The sequence below is a fragment of the Perissodus microlepis genome, chromosome 10 (genome assembly GCF_051167445.1).
Source record: "Perissodus microlepis isolate ML-2025 ecotype Zambia chromosome 10, ASM5116744v1, whole genome shotgun sequence".
In the NCBI taxonomy this organism is placed as follows: domain Eukaryota; kingdom Metazoa; phylum Chordata; class Actinopteri; order Cichliformes; family Cichlidae; genus Perissodus; species Perissodus microlepis.
In genome coordinates, this window is record NC_140470.1 from 8,100,330 (window position 1) to 8,117,912 (window position 17,583).

Consider the following 17,583-nt stretch of genomic DNA (forward strand, 5'->3'; position numbering starts at 1 on the left):
ATAACATTTATTATTTAAAAAAATTATTTCAAATAATAAATAATAATCTTGGGTTTTGTGCAAGTAATCTTGACTCCTTTAAACACCCTGCTTCAGTTTTTTTTCTACTCTTGTCACAGTGAGACGCCAACAAGAAGGGATGTCTTAATATTGGCTAAAGGTGGCTCAAAAGGAGGGTAAACTAAAGAACTGCACCAAATCCAACTAACTGATTTCAATATGATATCTTCTGGATATTATTTTGAATTACGCAAAGCCGGAAATTGCCAAAATGTGACACACAGTGTCTGTGTTGTGATGTCACTCCAGCATAAATTAAAGGACTACTTGAAAAAAGTTGAATTTTGGCCTAAAGGTTTATATAATTGCCTTTTTCAATTTATTTTGCCCCATTGTCTTTCTTTAATGCAGGTTTTTGTAAGTTTAAAATAGAATTTAAAAAAAGAGTAAAACGTGAACCTTTCTTACCCAAATAGTCATCACAAGCACTTTTATTAAATTATTATTTTTTTTTTTTAGTTAAAGACAAATCTGTTTTTGAGTTTCGAGGCTCCAATAGAGCGTAGTAAAAAGACTGAAGAGTTTAAATTCCAAGAAAACATATACCACTTTCAGAGTCAGAAATATTTTAATTGCCTTTAAAAGATGACACCTTTGAAAAACACACATTTTGAAAAAACAGAGATCACAAAAGATATAAATCATACAATAAACAACTTTGAAAGTCAAAAGTGTTTGGACACAAAAACAGACAAACTGATCAATATATACAGTTACTGTCGCATGTACAAAGAACCCTGTTAATATGCAGTACACTGGGCACATATCAGCTATTTCAGCAAAATACAAACGCCATGACCTTCTTTGAGTAAATCAGTATCAAAATTTTACAGACGCATCTATGTCTTATTAATGCACTGTTGTGTTGGCTGTGCCCGCTGTGAAATGTGTAGAAAAGCTAAACCAGCATAAAACAACAATATTTAGAACCAAAGTTAATTTAATGAGTTCTTAACTGCTGCAGCAGTCTTACATATGTAATATATTTTTCTGTAGACAACATGCTTTCTGAAAATTCAGTTTTCTGAAAGGTGTCTTGTTTGCATCATGACGGAAATTGGTTTCTCTGCAACTTCCAAAGGGCCAAATCACCTTTAGTCCAAACCCATAGCTGTCCACTGTATTCTCTTTCCTCCCCTAGTCACTCCACATAGCAAGTAGTGTACAAGAAGACAAGTTAAAAAAGCATGAATATGTTTATTTGTGCAGATGAAGTTGGATGCTCTACAGGGTTTCACTATAGCTTAGGAATGAATAGGCTACAAAGGAGCTGTGAAACTGACTGTGACAGCCAGTCGATCACTGTGTACTGAACAACAATTACACCACCAGCCAATATACGATAAACAGGTAATACACGGATGTCTGTGCGTCACTTTCTGTAAAGCAAAAAGTTATCCATACAACTACACAAACACATAATACATGCATCTACAATCTTCTAATGGAATGTGGACTCGTTAAGTGCTGAGTTATAAAACATTATCAAATGAATGAATTGTCAAAAGGTGCAGAAAAGACCACAGAAGTTACTTTTGCTGTAAGCACAGAGCAGCTTGATTGTGAGAAGGCAGGATGTGCTACAGTTGAGTCTCAATTACATCAATCAGTTGCATCATATAGGCCATGTTGTAGGCACAGAATGCCTTATGTTTGAACACTTGCGTCTTTAATGAAATGTAGATGTGTATAATTGCATCCATTTCTGCAAATGAATGCTTTTTGGCTGTTGAGTGACTGCGATCGGTTATCTTCAAGGCATTCCACAGATTTTTTTCCTTAGTTTTAATCTCTGAGGTTTCATCCGAGGGCCTTCCAGTTTTTGCCTTGAAAAATTTTTAATTTTTTTTCTGTCATTTGAAATTTGTTGCTCTGTAAAACATTACTGCTGCAATCTAAGATCTCTGGCACCCCAAATCTCATTCAGTATTTGCCTGTATTTGGTGCCATCCTTTTTTGCTTGCATCCCTACATGACGTTCAGTCCTTGCTCTAGAAACTGACAGCCACAGCGCGAAGGAGTCAGCACAGTGTTGTCATGCAGACGAAGTAAGAGCTGTGCATTCTACATGCAGCCCTGTCTGTTACAGCTGATGACATTATGTTAGCTTTCTTCTTATGACTCACTTCCGAGAGGCTTCTAATTGGTCACATCTTTGTTTTAGCTTTAAAAATAAGAGTGCTTGTAGCCACATTCAACTTTTAAAATAATGTACATGGCAATGCCAAACATCGGTACTTTTTAAAGGCACTATATTTACACAGTTCTGCATGCACAAAACGAGACAATGTATCTGTTGTAACATTAGTTGCATAATGAATTAATATTTTCATGAGACATTCACCAATAACCAAATCATATTGTTGCATTTGATAGAAAAGTCACTAAAGAAAAGAGGTTCATTTTACGCTGACTGTGGGTAAGGAAACATCTTAACAGATGGTCTTTTTTAACTTACAAAAAAACAAAAAACAAAACAAAGATATCCAGTCTGCATATTTGCTGTTGTAAAGAGCGGTGGGTTCTGCGTGGTTGTCTGCAAGCCAAACAAGGTCAATGTGCTGCTTAAGATGTCTAAATATTAAAGTACTTCAAAGTGAGCAGATGATGTTTCATTTAAAACAACGTTTTTTTCATGACTTTGCTGAAATTTCACACTACGCTATGCTTCACAACAATCACTGTACTGATCATGTTCGAGTGCTGGACAATAAAATTCACAGAAGGCTTGAAATGAATGTGAATCTTTCACCTTGTCTTTAACATCTGTTCTTGTCTCCTTCTGAAAACATACATCACGCGTCAGAAACACTTTAACAATGGGTCAAATGAGCAGAATATACAGCTATGAGGGATTGTATTGTGGTGTCAGAGGCTTCAAATAAATCACTACTGTACTGGATTTATAATTTTTGTAATTTGTTTCTTTATACTTATTGAGGCATAACTAGAATATGGACACTTATGTATAAGATTTACACTAATCATTGCACAAAAAGTGAGATTTTTGTCAGTTCTTGCAGAAGTTTAGGCCTATGACTGTTCACTGGACTGGAATTTAGGCACCAAAGAAAACATCAATGAATCGAGGTAATTGATATGAAATTTGAATTTCCGGCAGTTCGGAAGTCTGCAAGTTCACTGGTCAGCCGTTTTGCCCAGGAAAGACTTTTACATGTTTTAGATTTCCTGAGCCATTAATGATTTAGACAATATATGTCTTTCAAATCGTTTACTGTATGGCACTATAGTCCTTTATGCTACAGTCACTCTAACGAAAACAGTGGCTGGAGACTGCAGCACGGACAAAGATTTTTGCAGCTATGTTCAATGAAATTGTGATCTTGTTGCCTTTGAAATGGTCCCTTCAAATACAGTGACCAAATCTGCGACCGTTTGCAGTCGGTTGCTCTCTTTAAAGTACCTTTGGTGTGACTGCAATAAAACGGCATCAATCTGTTTGTGTTACGGCAATTAACTGCGGCATATCACATAGGGCTGTTCGATATAACGATATATATCGGATGACGATATAAAAACGTCTATCATTTCATTTTACGCTATCGTTTGTTTCGTGGTGTCGCAAAATAAACTGTTTACGGCAATATTTTTTTACCGTTTTGATGGTCACTGTAGTGGCTATATTAATTTCTTAAAGTTCTCTCTTTCTCTTATATTTAATATAACCACATTACGGACGGACAAGCGCCTGTATTTATACGTTGTGGCATCGCGTGTCCGCTTGTTTATGTACCACATAAACCTTTCACAATGAAGCTCAAGATCCTGTTGAGACTTTTCAAAATAAACTGAATCACGTGAAAGACCAGATTATTTACGGATGAGAAGTAGAAAAGAGCCGCCAGGTGCTAGAAAATAAACCTTAGACTTAAACGTTAGAACAGGCTTTTCCCCGCAGCACGCCGTGTAATAAATACTCACAAAGAAAACGGCGGCTGTTACAACTTATGTCTAAAAATGTATAGTTTCATGCATCGGTTAAAACACTGGACTCCAGCTTCCTGCAAGTCGAGCTGCCCGAAATTCACAGAATTTACAGAAAATGTTACATTTTTGTGATTTATATCGTTATCTGGACGACAGAATTCTTATATCGGGATATGAGATTTTGGTCATATCACACAGCCCTAATATCACATCAATATGTTACCGGGTGTTGCAAATCATTCAAGGGAATTCACATTAAACAGAAATTCACATTATCTACTTACATTCAGACTTCGACTAGAACCTCACTGATAGATTTGAAACAGAAATTCAAAATTCCTCCACAAATAGCAAGCATAAACTGACGAATGACTACACGCAGGCAGTCGGTCTGCATTTATAAACCAGACCGCAGTTATTTGGAAACGTCCACCTATCTGATAGAGATTGCAATCAGTAAAAGTCAGACTGCAACTGTTTAGAGACTGGTTGCCTCTCACTAGGTGTGCAGCTGTTTTGTGATCGCAAAAGTGGTTGTCCAGAGGTTGACACCCTAAACCTCTGGATAGTTGGTTGCCACAACTACTTGCAATCAACTGCTGAATGTGAAAAAAAAAATAAAATGCAATCATTGGGCAAGTATCAAAGAGGTTGACGTCCTAATTTTACTACTGTGGCATGAAGGATGTGGGTTTTTTTGTGACTGAGCCATACGGGAATCTCACTTTCACAAACATGAAATGAATAGGTGAACTGCAAGGCAGCAGCTAAAATACTTTGGTAATCCAAATATTATTTACGATTTGTAATTTCTTTGTCCGTTATACATAACGATGTCACAAAGGTTTAGGTGATCATGTTTTACAGACTTAACTGCAAATGTAAAGCTGAATCTCTCCTCCATCAGAAAACACAAACAATCCTCTTATGATCTCATGAACCGCAAAGCTGTCATAAAAAGACAGCTCTTCAGGTAAAAGCTTTAATAGTTTTGAAGAAACAATCTCAATTATGGCTAAAAAGGCAAAAAACCCCAACCCCAAACGTAAAACGCCTTGAGCAATAAAAATGTGATTACAAGGCAGGGATAAAAGCAGTCAGATTGAAGATGTGGGGAAACAGTTTAAAGCCTTAGTTAAAGTTTACGGAGGCTGCAAGATGAGTCATTTTCTGATTTTTTAAAAAAATCTCCTTCTACTTATGAAACAAGATTGGTTTAGCCAAACCTGCCAAGATCTTTGGTACATGTACTGAGATTATTTCTCCAATCATCTCTGGAAAGCTGACCTTGGTGTGAAATGACTGAGCCTGGACAAAAAGGTCAAAGGTAAACTGATGGAGCTTCTTTACAGTCTGAAACAGAGGAGAAAAGAAAATTACATAATGTGGATGAAATTTACTACACATAGTATTTGGACAACAGCTTGGGGCACATGAGTCACATATACACACAGTTAACGCTCTGGCATAAAAATGTGAGGATATGAATCATAGTAAACACATCCATTAGGCCTTTTCCTGCCTCGAAGACCACTTCTGAGATTTTGACTTCTGAGTAATCAGATTCTTTTCCAACACTAGCATGAAGGATGTGTTTTGTTATGGGCTATTAAAGTACTCCGTCCTATGTGATTTAACTGGATGTGTTTCCAACAAATGTTTTAGTGTAATATAATTACAGCTACTGCTTTACACTGTTTTTCCATTTTTTTTCTGTCAAATTTGTAAAAGTGCATCCATGTTCCCAGACAAGTGAGGCTTTTTAGAAACGTTTACAAAAGTATGAATGTATCTTTTTGGAATAAGGATTTTTGTTTTTAGCCTGAAGAAACATCTCACCAACTCACCATCTGGAGAGAGTCCATGAGTCGTGTGAGCTGGTAGAACCTCTGAGACGTGTTCGTAGTCGTTTGAAAGTTGATGACGCGGTCGAGTTCGTTGATGTAGGTGAGACGCAATTCGTCAAAGTACTTCTGACTCTTCAGACCCTCAACCGGAACTGGTGAAAATAGAAAGAAAAAAATCATGTTCATTTCTGGCTGTACTCACTCCTCTGTATGTCCACTTCTTTATGTTTTCATTTTTCACACGCTGAAGAGTACTTACTAATGCTAAAGAGGAGCAAGGCCTTCATGCAGAGAAACTCTTCCTGGGTGATCTGCAACATCTCAAACTCCTGAGAGAGATGCCTCATCCGTATGCAGTGCTCGTACATGGTGGAAACGTGCATTCTGTGTCTGCAAATGTTAGAGAAAAAAAAGGTCAGGATGAGGGGATGTAACCTAATGGGAATGTTCAAATCGCAAGAGGTGAAGGAGAAATTGCTTTACACCTTGGACATTTCTCCAGTAATCAGTAACTACTGAAGAGGAAAGAATGTCAGAGGTTAAATCCATTTCCATCAGGCACACTGTCTTTGAATCACATTATAACAATACAGGTTTGTGCTGTGTCATCTTTGACATTAGTGCTGAGGACGTTAAAAATACTCTTTTACACCAAAATCCAGTCATCCAGCCTAAGCTCAAAGTTCATGATGAGAGCTGATTGGGAATTTAATGTTCGTGCCTGAATGATGGGCAAAGAAGACATTTGTTATCAAACTTTGCCATCTCTTCTAACACGAAATCAATTTGTCACTTATTATGAAGCCGGCAAAAGACAGTTTGGAACATATTCACATTTTTTATTCTGAGAAAATAAAGGCAGAATGAAGCAAATTTTGGGAATTAGAATACAGATGTCAGGGGGAAAAAAACTCAAATTGAAAAAAAAAATGGCATGAAATAGAGAAATGAAATGGAGCTGAATTTTCACCTTCTCACAAGAAATAAATGCAGAGTTTCTAATATGTGTCGGTATATATGAATAATAGTCACCAGGAAGCGTATAATCCAATTATATTGGACTTTCTGGAAAAGCTAACGATGAGTTATGAGCCAAGGTAAAAATAAATTGTAGGTTAGAGCAAGTTTTTTTCCCTGATTCATGATGATAGTCTGGATACTGAAAAGAAAATGACTGCTCTTTAATTCTATCTTGATACCATCGCAGTTGATAGGCTGCCTCATGTTGAAGTGGTAATGCTGTTTTATTATATCCATGAAATTAAGCCTGATAAATGTACATCTGATGTGACTGTGGTGTCTTAATTCTCCAATTATGTTGACTCTGTAATAGGGTTTTTACCCTCTCTAAAGGACAGCCAGCTCGGCAGGAGTAGGAGTGGTAAGCGGCTAATTTCAAAGGTGACAAGGAGTACTTGAGTGCAGTAACACTGCTGCTCACATTTCTTTCACTTAGTTTAAATTATCCACATTTCTGACTTTTATGGTTTCCACCAGCCCCAAATCTGTCCTTAAAAGTTGAGCTCCTGGTTCACCACACCTTGAAAAACAACTGACAAAGTGGTCACAATCACGTTTCCGTGACTTAGCAGGATTTGAATTTTGGACGTAGATGGCAGTACTTTTTGAAAAGTCACATTAGTTCTGCCTGCTGTTGAATGTTGCTTTGATTTATATTTTATTACCCCCAAATAATGCCTGTCTGTGTAGCTACTTCACAGGCATTCAGCTAATTTAATCCAGTCATTTGATCCAGTTTTTGGCAATGCTTTTCCATTCTTTAATCCGTGCACTCTTTTATACTTAAAAGTACATATGTCTTTTTTTATTTTAGGAAAGAGCTAAACTTATTTGAGGTTATTACAATTAAAACATTTCTTTTTTTAAGGGTCATGATCTCATCCTCTTCCAACTCTATCAAACTGCCATCTTTGGAGTAACCCTTTAATAGAACTTACCTAAAGTACTATCTTTTCAACATTTCATACTTTAAAAAAAAGAGGTTGTGTTCAACAAGATGCTGCCTTTACCTACAATTTTAACAATTTTAAATATGAACCTACTAAATGAAAATGCAAGTCATTTAGCCTTTTAAAAACTGTTCATACTCACAAGTATTTTCAGTCACTATGGAAACTTGATACAGTAAAATATCCTCATTGTTTATGAACATAAAAGCCTGATTTTGATATTGTATTCTTGCATCACATTAAGTTAACATTTTTCAAATTTACATCCACTGGCTACTTTATTAGGTGCACCTCACTGGTGTCAGGTTAGGCCCCTTTTGCCTTCAGAACTATTAATTCTTCATGGTAAGGTGCTGGAAACATTCCTTGGATATTTTGGTCCACATTAACCTGCTAGCATCACACAGCTGCTGCAGATACTTCGGTTGCACACCCATGATGCAAATCTCATACAAATCTCCTGTTTCACCATATCTCATATTAGTTCTACTGGATTGAGATCTGGTGATTGTGGTGGCCATTTGAGCACAGCAAACGTCTTATCAGAAATCAGCGTGAGATGATCAGAGATTTGTGACATGGTGCGATAAAAAGCAGCCATCACCAACACTAGGCTGCATTGTTTGAGGCAGGATTGATCCATGCTTTCATGCTGTTTACACCAAATTCTGATCCTACCATCCAAATGTTACAGCAGATATCAAGACTCATCAGACCACACAGCATTATTCCAGTTATCTGTTGTCCAATTTTGGTGAGTCCATGCAAATTTCAGCCTCAGTTTCTTGTACTTAGCTGAAAGGAGTGGCACTCAGGTATCCAGTGCCTTCTTTCACTGTTACTGCTCAACTGAACACACAATATGTCCAACTTGGGCTAGACAGATGTATTGTGTGTTTAGAAATACTATTCTGTATACCTTGGTTCTAACAAGTGGTTATGAATGATTTTCTCTTCTTATAAGCTTAAAGCAGTCTGAGTCATTTTACATTCTGACCTCTGACATCAACATTCACCCAGAATAGCCACTCACTGGATATTTCACGTTTTCTGAACTCAGTAAATCCTATTGTAGAGATGGCTGTGCAGGAAAATCTCAGTAGATCAGCAGTTTCTGAAACACTTCAAAAAACACGCCAATTTAAAGTTACTTAAATCATCTTTCTTCCCCTTTCTAAAGCTCAAAATCTGGCAGATTGTCTTAGCTGTAATTGTAACACATAAACGTAATGAGTTGTTGAAACTGAACAGGTATACTGTGCATAATAAAGTGGCTGGTGTATGTACATTGCACATTTCTTTCAGGCTGTAACAAATTTGCACTGGTGCTGCACATATGTTTAAAACTACTGTGTAAAAGGATCCTGTACATCACCTGCTTACACTGTTTGAACCAGACAACAACTGATATGTATTATCTACTCCCAGCAGACTGTGTCAGTCAGCATTTGATGGAGCTAAATAAGAATTCATTTCTTGTAAACATTAGTATTCCCCACTAACTCTCACACAGACATCACCATTGTTGTTGATGTCTGAAATATTCAGATCGGATTCATCTGCACTCTGCGGGGTTACGAGAGTCTGAATGCTAAAAAAATTTCCTTACTTTAATTTCACAGCAACAAAAGAACACCTAAGGAGAAAATTGGATGAACACACTCTTTTAAAAAGCCTGAAACTATTTCTGCTTTACATTTTTAACTCTGGATATGTTTTTCTGTTTGTCTGTGAACGGGAAAGAAAATGAAAGAAAGAAGGGAAGATAAAGTGATGAAGGCAAATGAGAGCAGCTGCTGGTGGTGATCTCTAAACATAATGAGGAGCACAGCATGTCAGTGACCCACTAATGGAATCCTTTCAGAGGATTATTGAATTCTAGAATTCAGAGCTGGACATACTCATTGAACACAAGGTCTGGGGCAAAGTATAGCATCCTGCCACTGGCATTCTTATAGGACCTCCATCCCAAGGCACACACCATCACCCCCATCCATGACTGCTGAATGATAGTCATCTGGTCATCCACATGGAGATTTCTGAAACCTGGGGACACACACACACACAATCACAATCAAAAATGAAATAATCTAAACTCTATCAAAGCACTCATTGTATGATTATGTGAGTTTGAAGATTGTGCCAGGGCTCAGCATTTTTATATACACTTTTTTAAATTATTTTTTAGGGAAACTTTCAGACTTTATTTGATCAGGTAGTAGAGAACAAACTGAAGAGCAGAGAAAGAGCAAAGGGAGTGACATGAAGGGAACTGTTCAAATGGGCAGAAACCGGCAGCCTTTCACTTGTTCGACCAATTGAGCAATAGAGTTGCCATAGCCACAGCTTTATGTGACTGTTCTAGTGACTGCCTTGGGTTGAAAAACAAGACTTAAAAGAGGATGAACAATGAAACGAGCAAAAGAAATGATTCTGTACAAGTAATTTCCTACCATATAGGACTTGTATATCTTAATTTGGTAAAATCACATCCAATTTTGATATTGTTATGGTTTAAAGTTAGAGGAGTAAGCAATCTGACTGACACACGTCCCAGAAAACAGAGTTTAGTCCATTGCTGTTTGGTAATCTTCACCGCTGCTAAACTGACTAAATGAGCTGGACTTCGAGAGTATGTCAGTGTTGCCATTTTTATCTGGCAAATTATATGACTTTGCTATGACGTACAGACCCGTTGACCAATAAGTTTTGTTAGTTTTTGTCAACTACCTTTTTTTCTTCTGAAAATAAGACGGTAACTAAATAAAAAATAATCCGCGAGGACAAAAACTATGATGCAATGTAAATACGTGTCAATAAGTAAAAACGAGGTGAAAATATTCTGGAAGGAGACGAGATCCATTCAGAAGTAATCGCTCATGTAGCTCCCATACTTTGTTTGTTTCCTGTCAAAATGTGACAAAATATATCAATTGTAGCAGCCCTTGGGATCAAGAACGACAGAAGAGTCTCTAAAGGGTGCAGCCATTTATTTCCTCAGCACACACGGCTCATTCTCTGGACATCATTGAGCACCGTGAAAACTCAGTCCGCTTGCCAAAGGCCAAACTCCCGTGAACACTTAAACAGTTGGCCCGTTTCTCATGGGGTGCTGCTAGCTTGAGTGACACACATGTCTAAGGTAGACTTTATACAGCTTATTCCTGTGCACGACCGGCTGCTCTATAGGTTACAGGGCACGCCTCTGAGCGCATCCGTCATTAATGCTACTGCGCATAAAGTTCTGACAACCCCCCCTAATGATGATTTATAGTACAGACCAGTGGTTCATTACATCAATGAAGAAGGAAAGAGTAGACATATGGACACATTTGACATTTGATGTCAGGTAAAAGAAGATGCTTTGTATTTCGTGTGGAGCAACTCCGAACCAACTTTAGGTTGGAGGTTCTATGATCTTATGATATTTAGTCGACTAAAACTAAAAGCATTTATCTGCTTAAATAAATAAACTCTGACCTCCATAAATTTTTCATATCAGTTTTGGCTAGCAAGACCCCTCCCTCTTGTCCAAACGGGGAGGCTTCAGAATTCAGAAAGCAGTAGGTGATGTCATGATTGCTACATCTGTCTTTTATACTAAGTCATTGATAATGACACAGGACATGCTGATTCTTTATAATCTTTTAAAATACTGGATACGCATGTGGCTGGGAATTAGAATGGGAGAGGAAAGAAGGTCAGTAGATCGATGCCCACAACCAAGGTTATTATAGTAAACTAAACTACTACTAACTGAAATTAGATGTGAAAAAACTTTTTGTTAACAACAATAAAAACTAGGCTTTTGAACTTAAATGATTTAGTGAACCTGGAATATTATTTACTGATTTTCCTAAATCTTGCTTCTGACATGTTCTCCATTCAATAGAGACAAGAAAATCCACTCTGGAAACTAACTGAAACTAAGCGATGTATCAATCAGTGTGTGTGTGTGTGTGAATGCTAACAAGGTGCTTAGATAGAGAAAAAAACACTTGAATGTGTGTGTGCCTGGGGGAATGAGTCGTGTAGTAAAAACTAATATGAATGCAGAGTTACAGTAGAAAAATTAAGATATTAATTGTCAGTGCTTGCCATCACCAGTGTGTGAATGTGTGTGTGAATGGGTGGATGACTGAATGTAGTGTAAAGTGCTTTGGGGTCCTTAGGGACTAAGTAAAGCGCTATACAAATACAGGCCATTTACCATTTTACCACTTTATTTAATCTTTAATCATTTAAACGCAGATATTTCTACTTCAACCAGTAAGTTTTGCAGAAGCTGAAATGCTGTGAAGGATTTTGCTTCTCTTGTTGTCCAGGACAAATGCAGACAGTTTGGGCTTAAAACAGTAATAGAAAAGGTGGAGAAATGGGGGAAAGAGGAGAAAAGAAATTAGTGAACCGTTAGTGAATACCCTCCCTCTTGTCTCTCCAGCTGCTCAGAATGGAAGGCATCCAGCCCTCTCCAAGGACACAATGGGGGAAATAAAAAACATGAATGAATGAATGAATGGGTGAAAGAATGAATAGGCTGTGGCTAGGGACTTCCCCAGCAACAAATCTTAAAGTCTATCAAAATTCCCCCCAAACACCAAACAACAAACTTTTGTGTTGTCTTTGATTCATAATTAAGTATAACGTGTCACCAAATCTATTTTTAATCTGATGCAAAAATAAATAAAATAAAAAATAAAAACACTTGGCTGTGTGGCTGTTTCTCTTTCTGAGCTGTACACAAAGGCTGGAGTACACAACTTTAATTCAGCGATCAGAAACTAAAACATTTCCGCTTGGTCAAGTGACATCTGTTTGAAAACTCTCTGTGAGTGTAGACTATAGAACCAGAGAGTGAGGAACAAATTATGCCTGTTTTGAACTTGAATGTTATTTGTCTGTGCCAATAATTGTGTTTGTATAGATTGCAAAATGCTCATGCTTGTTCTGAACGTCACCAGACTATTTGCGTGATTCGCTTGCCATACCTGCACCAGAACTGCCTCTCGGGTCATCTGGCACATGGCCTGATGTTCCAAAGAGCAGGTCAAAAACCTTTAGTGAGGCAGCTTTTAGATTTTATGCTTCACACCAGTGGGACAGCCTGCCCATGAGGTCTGAAATCATCAAATGCATATTCCAATTCTTTTCATTCCAATCAATCCAGCTTTTTTATTAGAATGTCTAGTTTCTTAATTATTCTTTTAAAATCTTTTTTCATGTACTGGTTTTGAGATCTCATTATCAGTTTGTTAGTCTTCTGTATAACATTTTGAATGTCATCAGTACCTGAATGAGAGGTCATATGGTATCTACTGCAGAATGGTGCACACACAAGAGCATCTATCTAACAACCTACAGGCAAAACTACTAAATCTTCACATAGCTGCAAAATCTCAGTCATTAAACAATGTCTGCTGCACATGTTTGAATTTCCTCATTGTTGTGTTTTAATATGGGGCAAATTATTAAAACAACCTTTTTCAAACATTTTATTATGGGTAGGAGGAGAAGAATAGTTTTCTGTGACTGGAAAATAACTGATTTCTTTTTCCATTTAGGTTTTTTTTTTGGTGGGATGAATCATCAAGCTCTACCACCACAGTCCGTCTGGGTTTTGTGTCCAGGTGTATGAGCACAGTGACACCTCTTTTCTCCTGTTACATTTTTCCTATCAGACAAAAGAAAAAAGGCCACAGGTTGCAGCTCAAAAATCTATCACTAGAACTGTTCTGCTTCATTGTCTTACAGGTTGGACGGTTCTTACGAGACCGAATCATATTTAGAATTTGAAGAAAAAAGAATAATTTATCTTCGCGTGTTTTTTTTCTCTCATCTTAACAACTGATCAAATAATACTTGTATGTGATGAGAGGCTTGTAGTTACAAAGCCATAGTAATCTTCACCTCACTCTTCAGTTCCCCTGAGCTCTTTGGAGCATTTTGGCATTCTTTCGCTCATTGTATTGGTTTCATTCACTCTCTTTGCTCTCATCAGCAGGCAGCTGTTTTTTAGTGAAAAAGCTCTCATAAACCCACAGAACCTTACATTGCCAGCACCAAATCACATACAGACAGTGACGAGCCAGTTTCATGCTGGTTAATGACAGTGAAACAAAATCACCAGCCAATTACGCAAAGGTGCGAAGTCCAGGTTTTGTGTTTGGGCAATAACTTTTTGGATAGTTAAGTTTGCGTAAGCACAAAAGTTCAATTTACATTATGGAGCCGTTTCTGTCACATACAGTTGGATGAGCACAGTGAAAGAGAGTGGCTAGACTGTTTTGTCAGGAGTTTGTAGAGGCCATAACAAAGCTGAGAGCAGATGTACATGTATTTCTTAAACACAATTACTAATGCTGCTCTGTGCCTGCCGATTGCTTAAACGAGTAACAGTTTTAACTTTTAATTTAAAAGTGGCAGCCTCTGTTCGAGACTGGGCAAAGACACAAAGACAGGCTATCCGGTGTACTAATCTCTTAAAGATCAAACTGGATCCATCTGCTAATGATAACTCAAAAGCAAAAAAAGATCATCTTATCACCTCTACTGCAACCACTGTCCTACCTGGCAATCCTTTTGCCCATTTGACCACTTTGACAAGTTGTCTCTCTCCCAGTTCGTTGAGGCTGGTGAGCAGGGTGGCAGCGGAGTCCGGCTGGCCATAGTCATGGCCTGCATTCACAACCTCTGGCTCAATGGACTCCAGGATGTTGAGGAAGACCAGGTGGGAGTTCAGTTGCACACCAGATTTAGGAGAGACATGTGGATCCACTGGATCCTGAGCACCATGCTCTTCTTCTGGGCTTTTCTGTTGTCCAATCTTCTTCAGCTTACGTGCTATAAACAAAAAAATGATTTCATGTCTGTAAAGGTAACAGTTCTCATCAAGTTCAGGTTTGACAGATTTTTTTAAGTTATCAATCCAAATCTACATCTGGACCAATACAAGGAGAAGGTTTCTTCTTATCCTGTAGCAGCCATTCTGCCTAAATGATATCTGCAGAATAAAATTATGTTATTATTAACAGCAGCTGGCTGATGCCATAAAAAAATTTCAGTTATCATTCTGATAGCTTGATTTCAATGAAAATTAATCAAATCAATCCATTACATCCCCACACGCCATCTGGAACATATGGCCCTTTTTTATATGTAATATTATAGGAAACCAGAAAAAAAGCATTAACAGACCATACAAGTACTGCTGAAATACTGCATTCCTCTTTCCAAATAATATGTCAGAAATGCCCCATACTGCAACTGTGGACTGTGAACTATTTTAAAATAAATATTAAATTTGTCTCAATAATACTCAATACTGTGCTACTAATAGACTAGAATATTGAATCATATTTGATTTGAAAGAGGACTCACTGAACAGATGAGCCTCGTCTGATAGAAAGCCTATTGTCATCATGTGCGAGTCCTTACTGGTAATGCGGACATGAAAATATTCTTTTTCTTTTTGCCTTTGCAGAGTCCTAAAATATTTCCTTTAACTATACAGTTCAGTAAATTGTGCATTTCTACCTTACAATTGTGTTTCTTTGTGCAATGTATGTATCTTAAGAATTCAAAGACAACAAAAGCAAAACCAGCAAATACTGTATGTTAAAGTAAACATACTGGTTTCCCATCTTGACCTTAACAAAGCTGTAATTTCTTCCTCCACAAATGCTGAAAATCCTGCAGCAGCTGCTCCATATGGCAACCTGCACTTACAAACCAAATTAGAGCAGGAGAAGCTGCCAAATACATTTAGCTCTTTAGCAGTCAGATTTAAGATCACCTATAATTTTTTTCCTAGAACAGTTTTATGAACGGTTAAGCTTCGGCTCAGCCTGTCATTTGGGAATGTCAGCCCTGCTGAAGAGCAAGTGACAGGAAAATACAAATGGCAACAATGTGATGAGTGTACTGAAGAACACACACTTGTGTGCTCTGGCGATTTTTGAAGTGCAACAGGATCTTTCGTACAGGCGTAATTTTACAATGTATTTCTCTGACAATTAATCTGTTGTAGTGTCTGGGGGAAACAAAAAAGACAAGAAGATGGAGAATCAGACTATGAGGAACATATTAAATTTTTAATCTGTTTTATCAAAGCTGAGTGACAGTAAAAAAGTAACTGTTAATTGTCGTGCAATTGCCTCTTGCAGCTTCTGTGTGTAGAGAATGTCTAATTAAAACTGCAGCCTGGCTCTTCAGTTTGATAAATATTGAGCTGCCAGTTATAGACACGACTTAAGTCTCTCTCAGGAGTGGCAGAGCTGAAAGAAAATTGCAGATTATATAAGATGGATAATTTGTAAGTCTCACATTTCCACTCCTGATCCAATAACAAATATTTCAAGTAAAAATGGTTAATTAAAATTTTTTTCCTTTGGATTCTCAACTGGTGACACAGGCAGGCATCTGATCTTTGCAGAGAACAATGTAAATGGTTGGGTCGAGCCAACGTGACACTCTCCATACTTGAGTTGAAGCCAATATAAAGAGACAGAGACACCCAATAGGTGGATTCAGGCTTTGTTACGCTCAAAGACTTGGTCTAGGAACAATAAATATGTCAAATCAGTGACAACCACCTGCATTAACTTGCATACGTTGCATACGCTTTGGCATCCATGTCAATATTTCCAGCTCAAAGTGGCAGTAAATAAGCTGCTCCCTTATCCAGAACAAACCCATTTTCTCTCATATCAAATTCCACAGGCGAACTTTACCACTCTTTTTTTGCCAGGTCGATTAGTTGCTTTTGATAGTATCTGCATCACAATCACAATATTTATAGAATTCTATTTTTGGATTACTTCATCTCATGTGTAATGTCTTGCATTCTAAGTTTTGTCATTAGTTGTAAATTTTGTTTCTGAAATTATGAAAGTGTGATAGGATGGCAAAACTGAACATTAAACCAAGTCACAAAGCGTCACGTGCCAGAGAAATGCTCACATTTCTATATAAACATAAGAACTGTAAATGCAACATGCAAGTTCTTTACATTGTATACCATAATAATATATGGTAATGAAATCACCAGGACAACAATATAATATTTTGATCAGAATCATATATATTGTCCATCCATCCACACGCCATTTGAGTTCTGTTTTGGGAAAAATGCAGCTTAAACTCAGTTGAATTTAATAACATAATTCATTCAAATAATTTATTCAAAAAACAGTGAGGGAAATTCGCTCAGGATAAATGTACGTATTACAATCAGGTTAAGTTATTTTTAGCTCGTAAGTGTGTAAATACCTTGAAATTTTACATTGCTGTGATGTGACGAATCTAGATTAAAAAAAACATTTAATAACGAATGTAATAAAACATTTAAAAAGATTTCTTAGTCAGCTTTTTGGAGATAAATATATTTTTTAATTGTTTCTGTAAGAATAAAAACTTATTAAACCTTTACTAGTTCTTCCTATTTTATCTTTGTATTACTTTAAATACCAGCAAACCGTAAATAGATATGAAGTTAACTCTGAACCATGAAATAATCTAATTAATCTTTCATGCAATTTATTTTGTTTTTTCAGAGAGAAAAAATCACAATGGAATGTAGAATTCTCAAAGACTCACAAAAACACATGTATCAGGTTTGATATGCTTAGCTTTGAAGCGTTAAAACAATGAATCAACGCTGGGACAATGTAAAACTTTCTGTTCAGTGATCATTCTGGACTTCACACCGCAGCGTGTTTACTTGGAAACACAGATTTAGTGTCCCTGTCAAAATGTCAAGT

At 37.2% G+C, this 17,583-nt stretch overlaps 1 protein-coding gene across 1 annotated transcript in view; it reads right to left on the reverse strand.

Moving 5' to 3' along the window:
- Positions 1 to 1,237: 1,237 nt before the first annotated feature.
- The window catches only part of ar (androgen receptor), a 32,015-nt gene continuing 15,669 nt past the window's right edge, over positions 1,238 to 17,583 (reverse strand). Inside the window, exons 4-8 of the mRNA XM_084941751.1 lie at positions 14,393 to 14,665; positions 9,727 to 9,871; positions 6,115 to 6,245; positions 5,856 to 6,007; positions 1,238 to 5,361 (exon numbers count right to left, since the gene is read on the reverse strand). Coding sequence (XP_084797877.1) covers positions 5,203 to 5,361; positions 5,856 to 6,007; positions 6,115 to 6,245; positions 9,727 to 9,871; positions 14,393 to 14,665 — 860 coding nt within the window. The 3' untranslated portion in view covers positions 1,238 to 5,202. The remainder of the gene's footprint in view (positions 5,362 to 5,855; positions 6,008 to 6,114; positions 6,246 to 9,726; positions 9,872 to 14,392; positions 14,666 to 17,583) is intronic.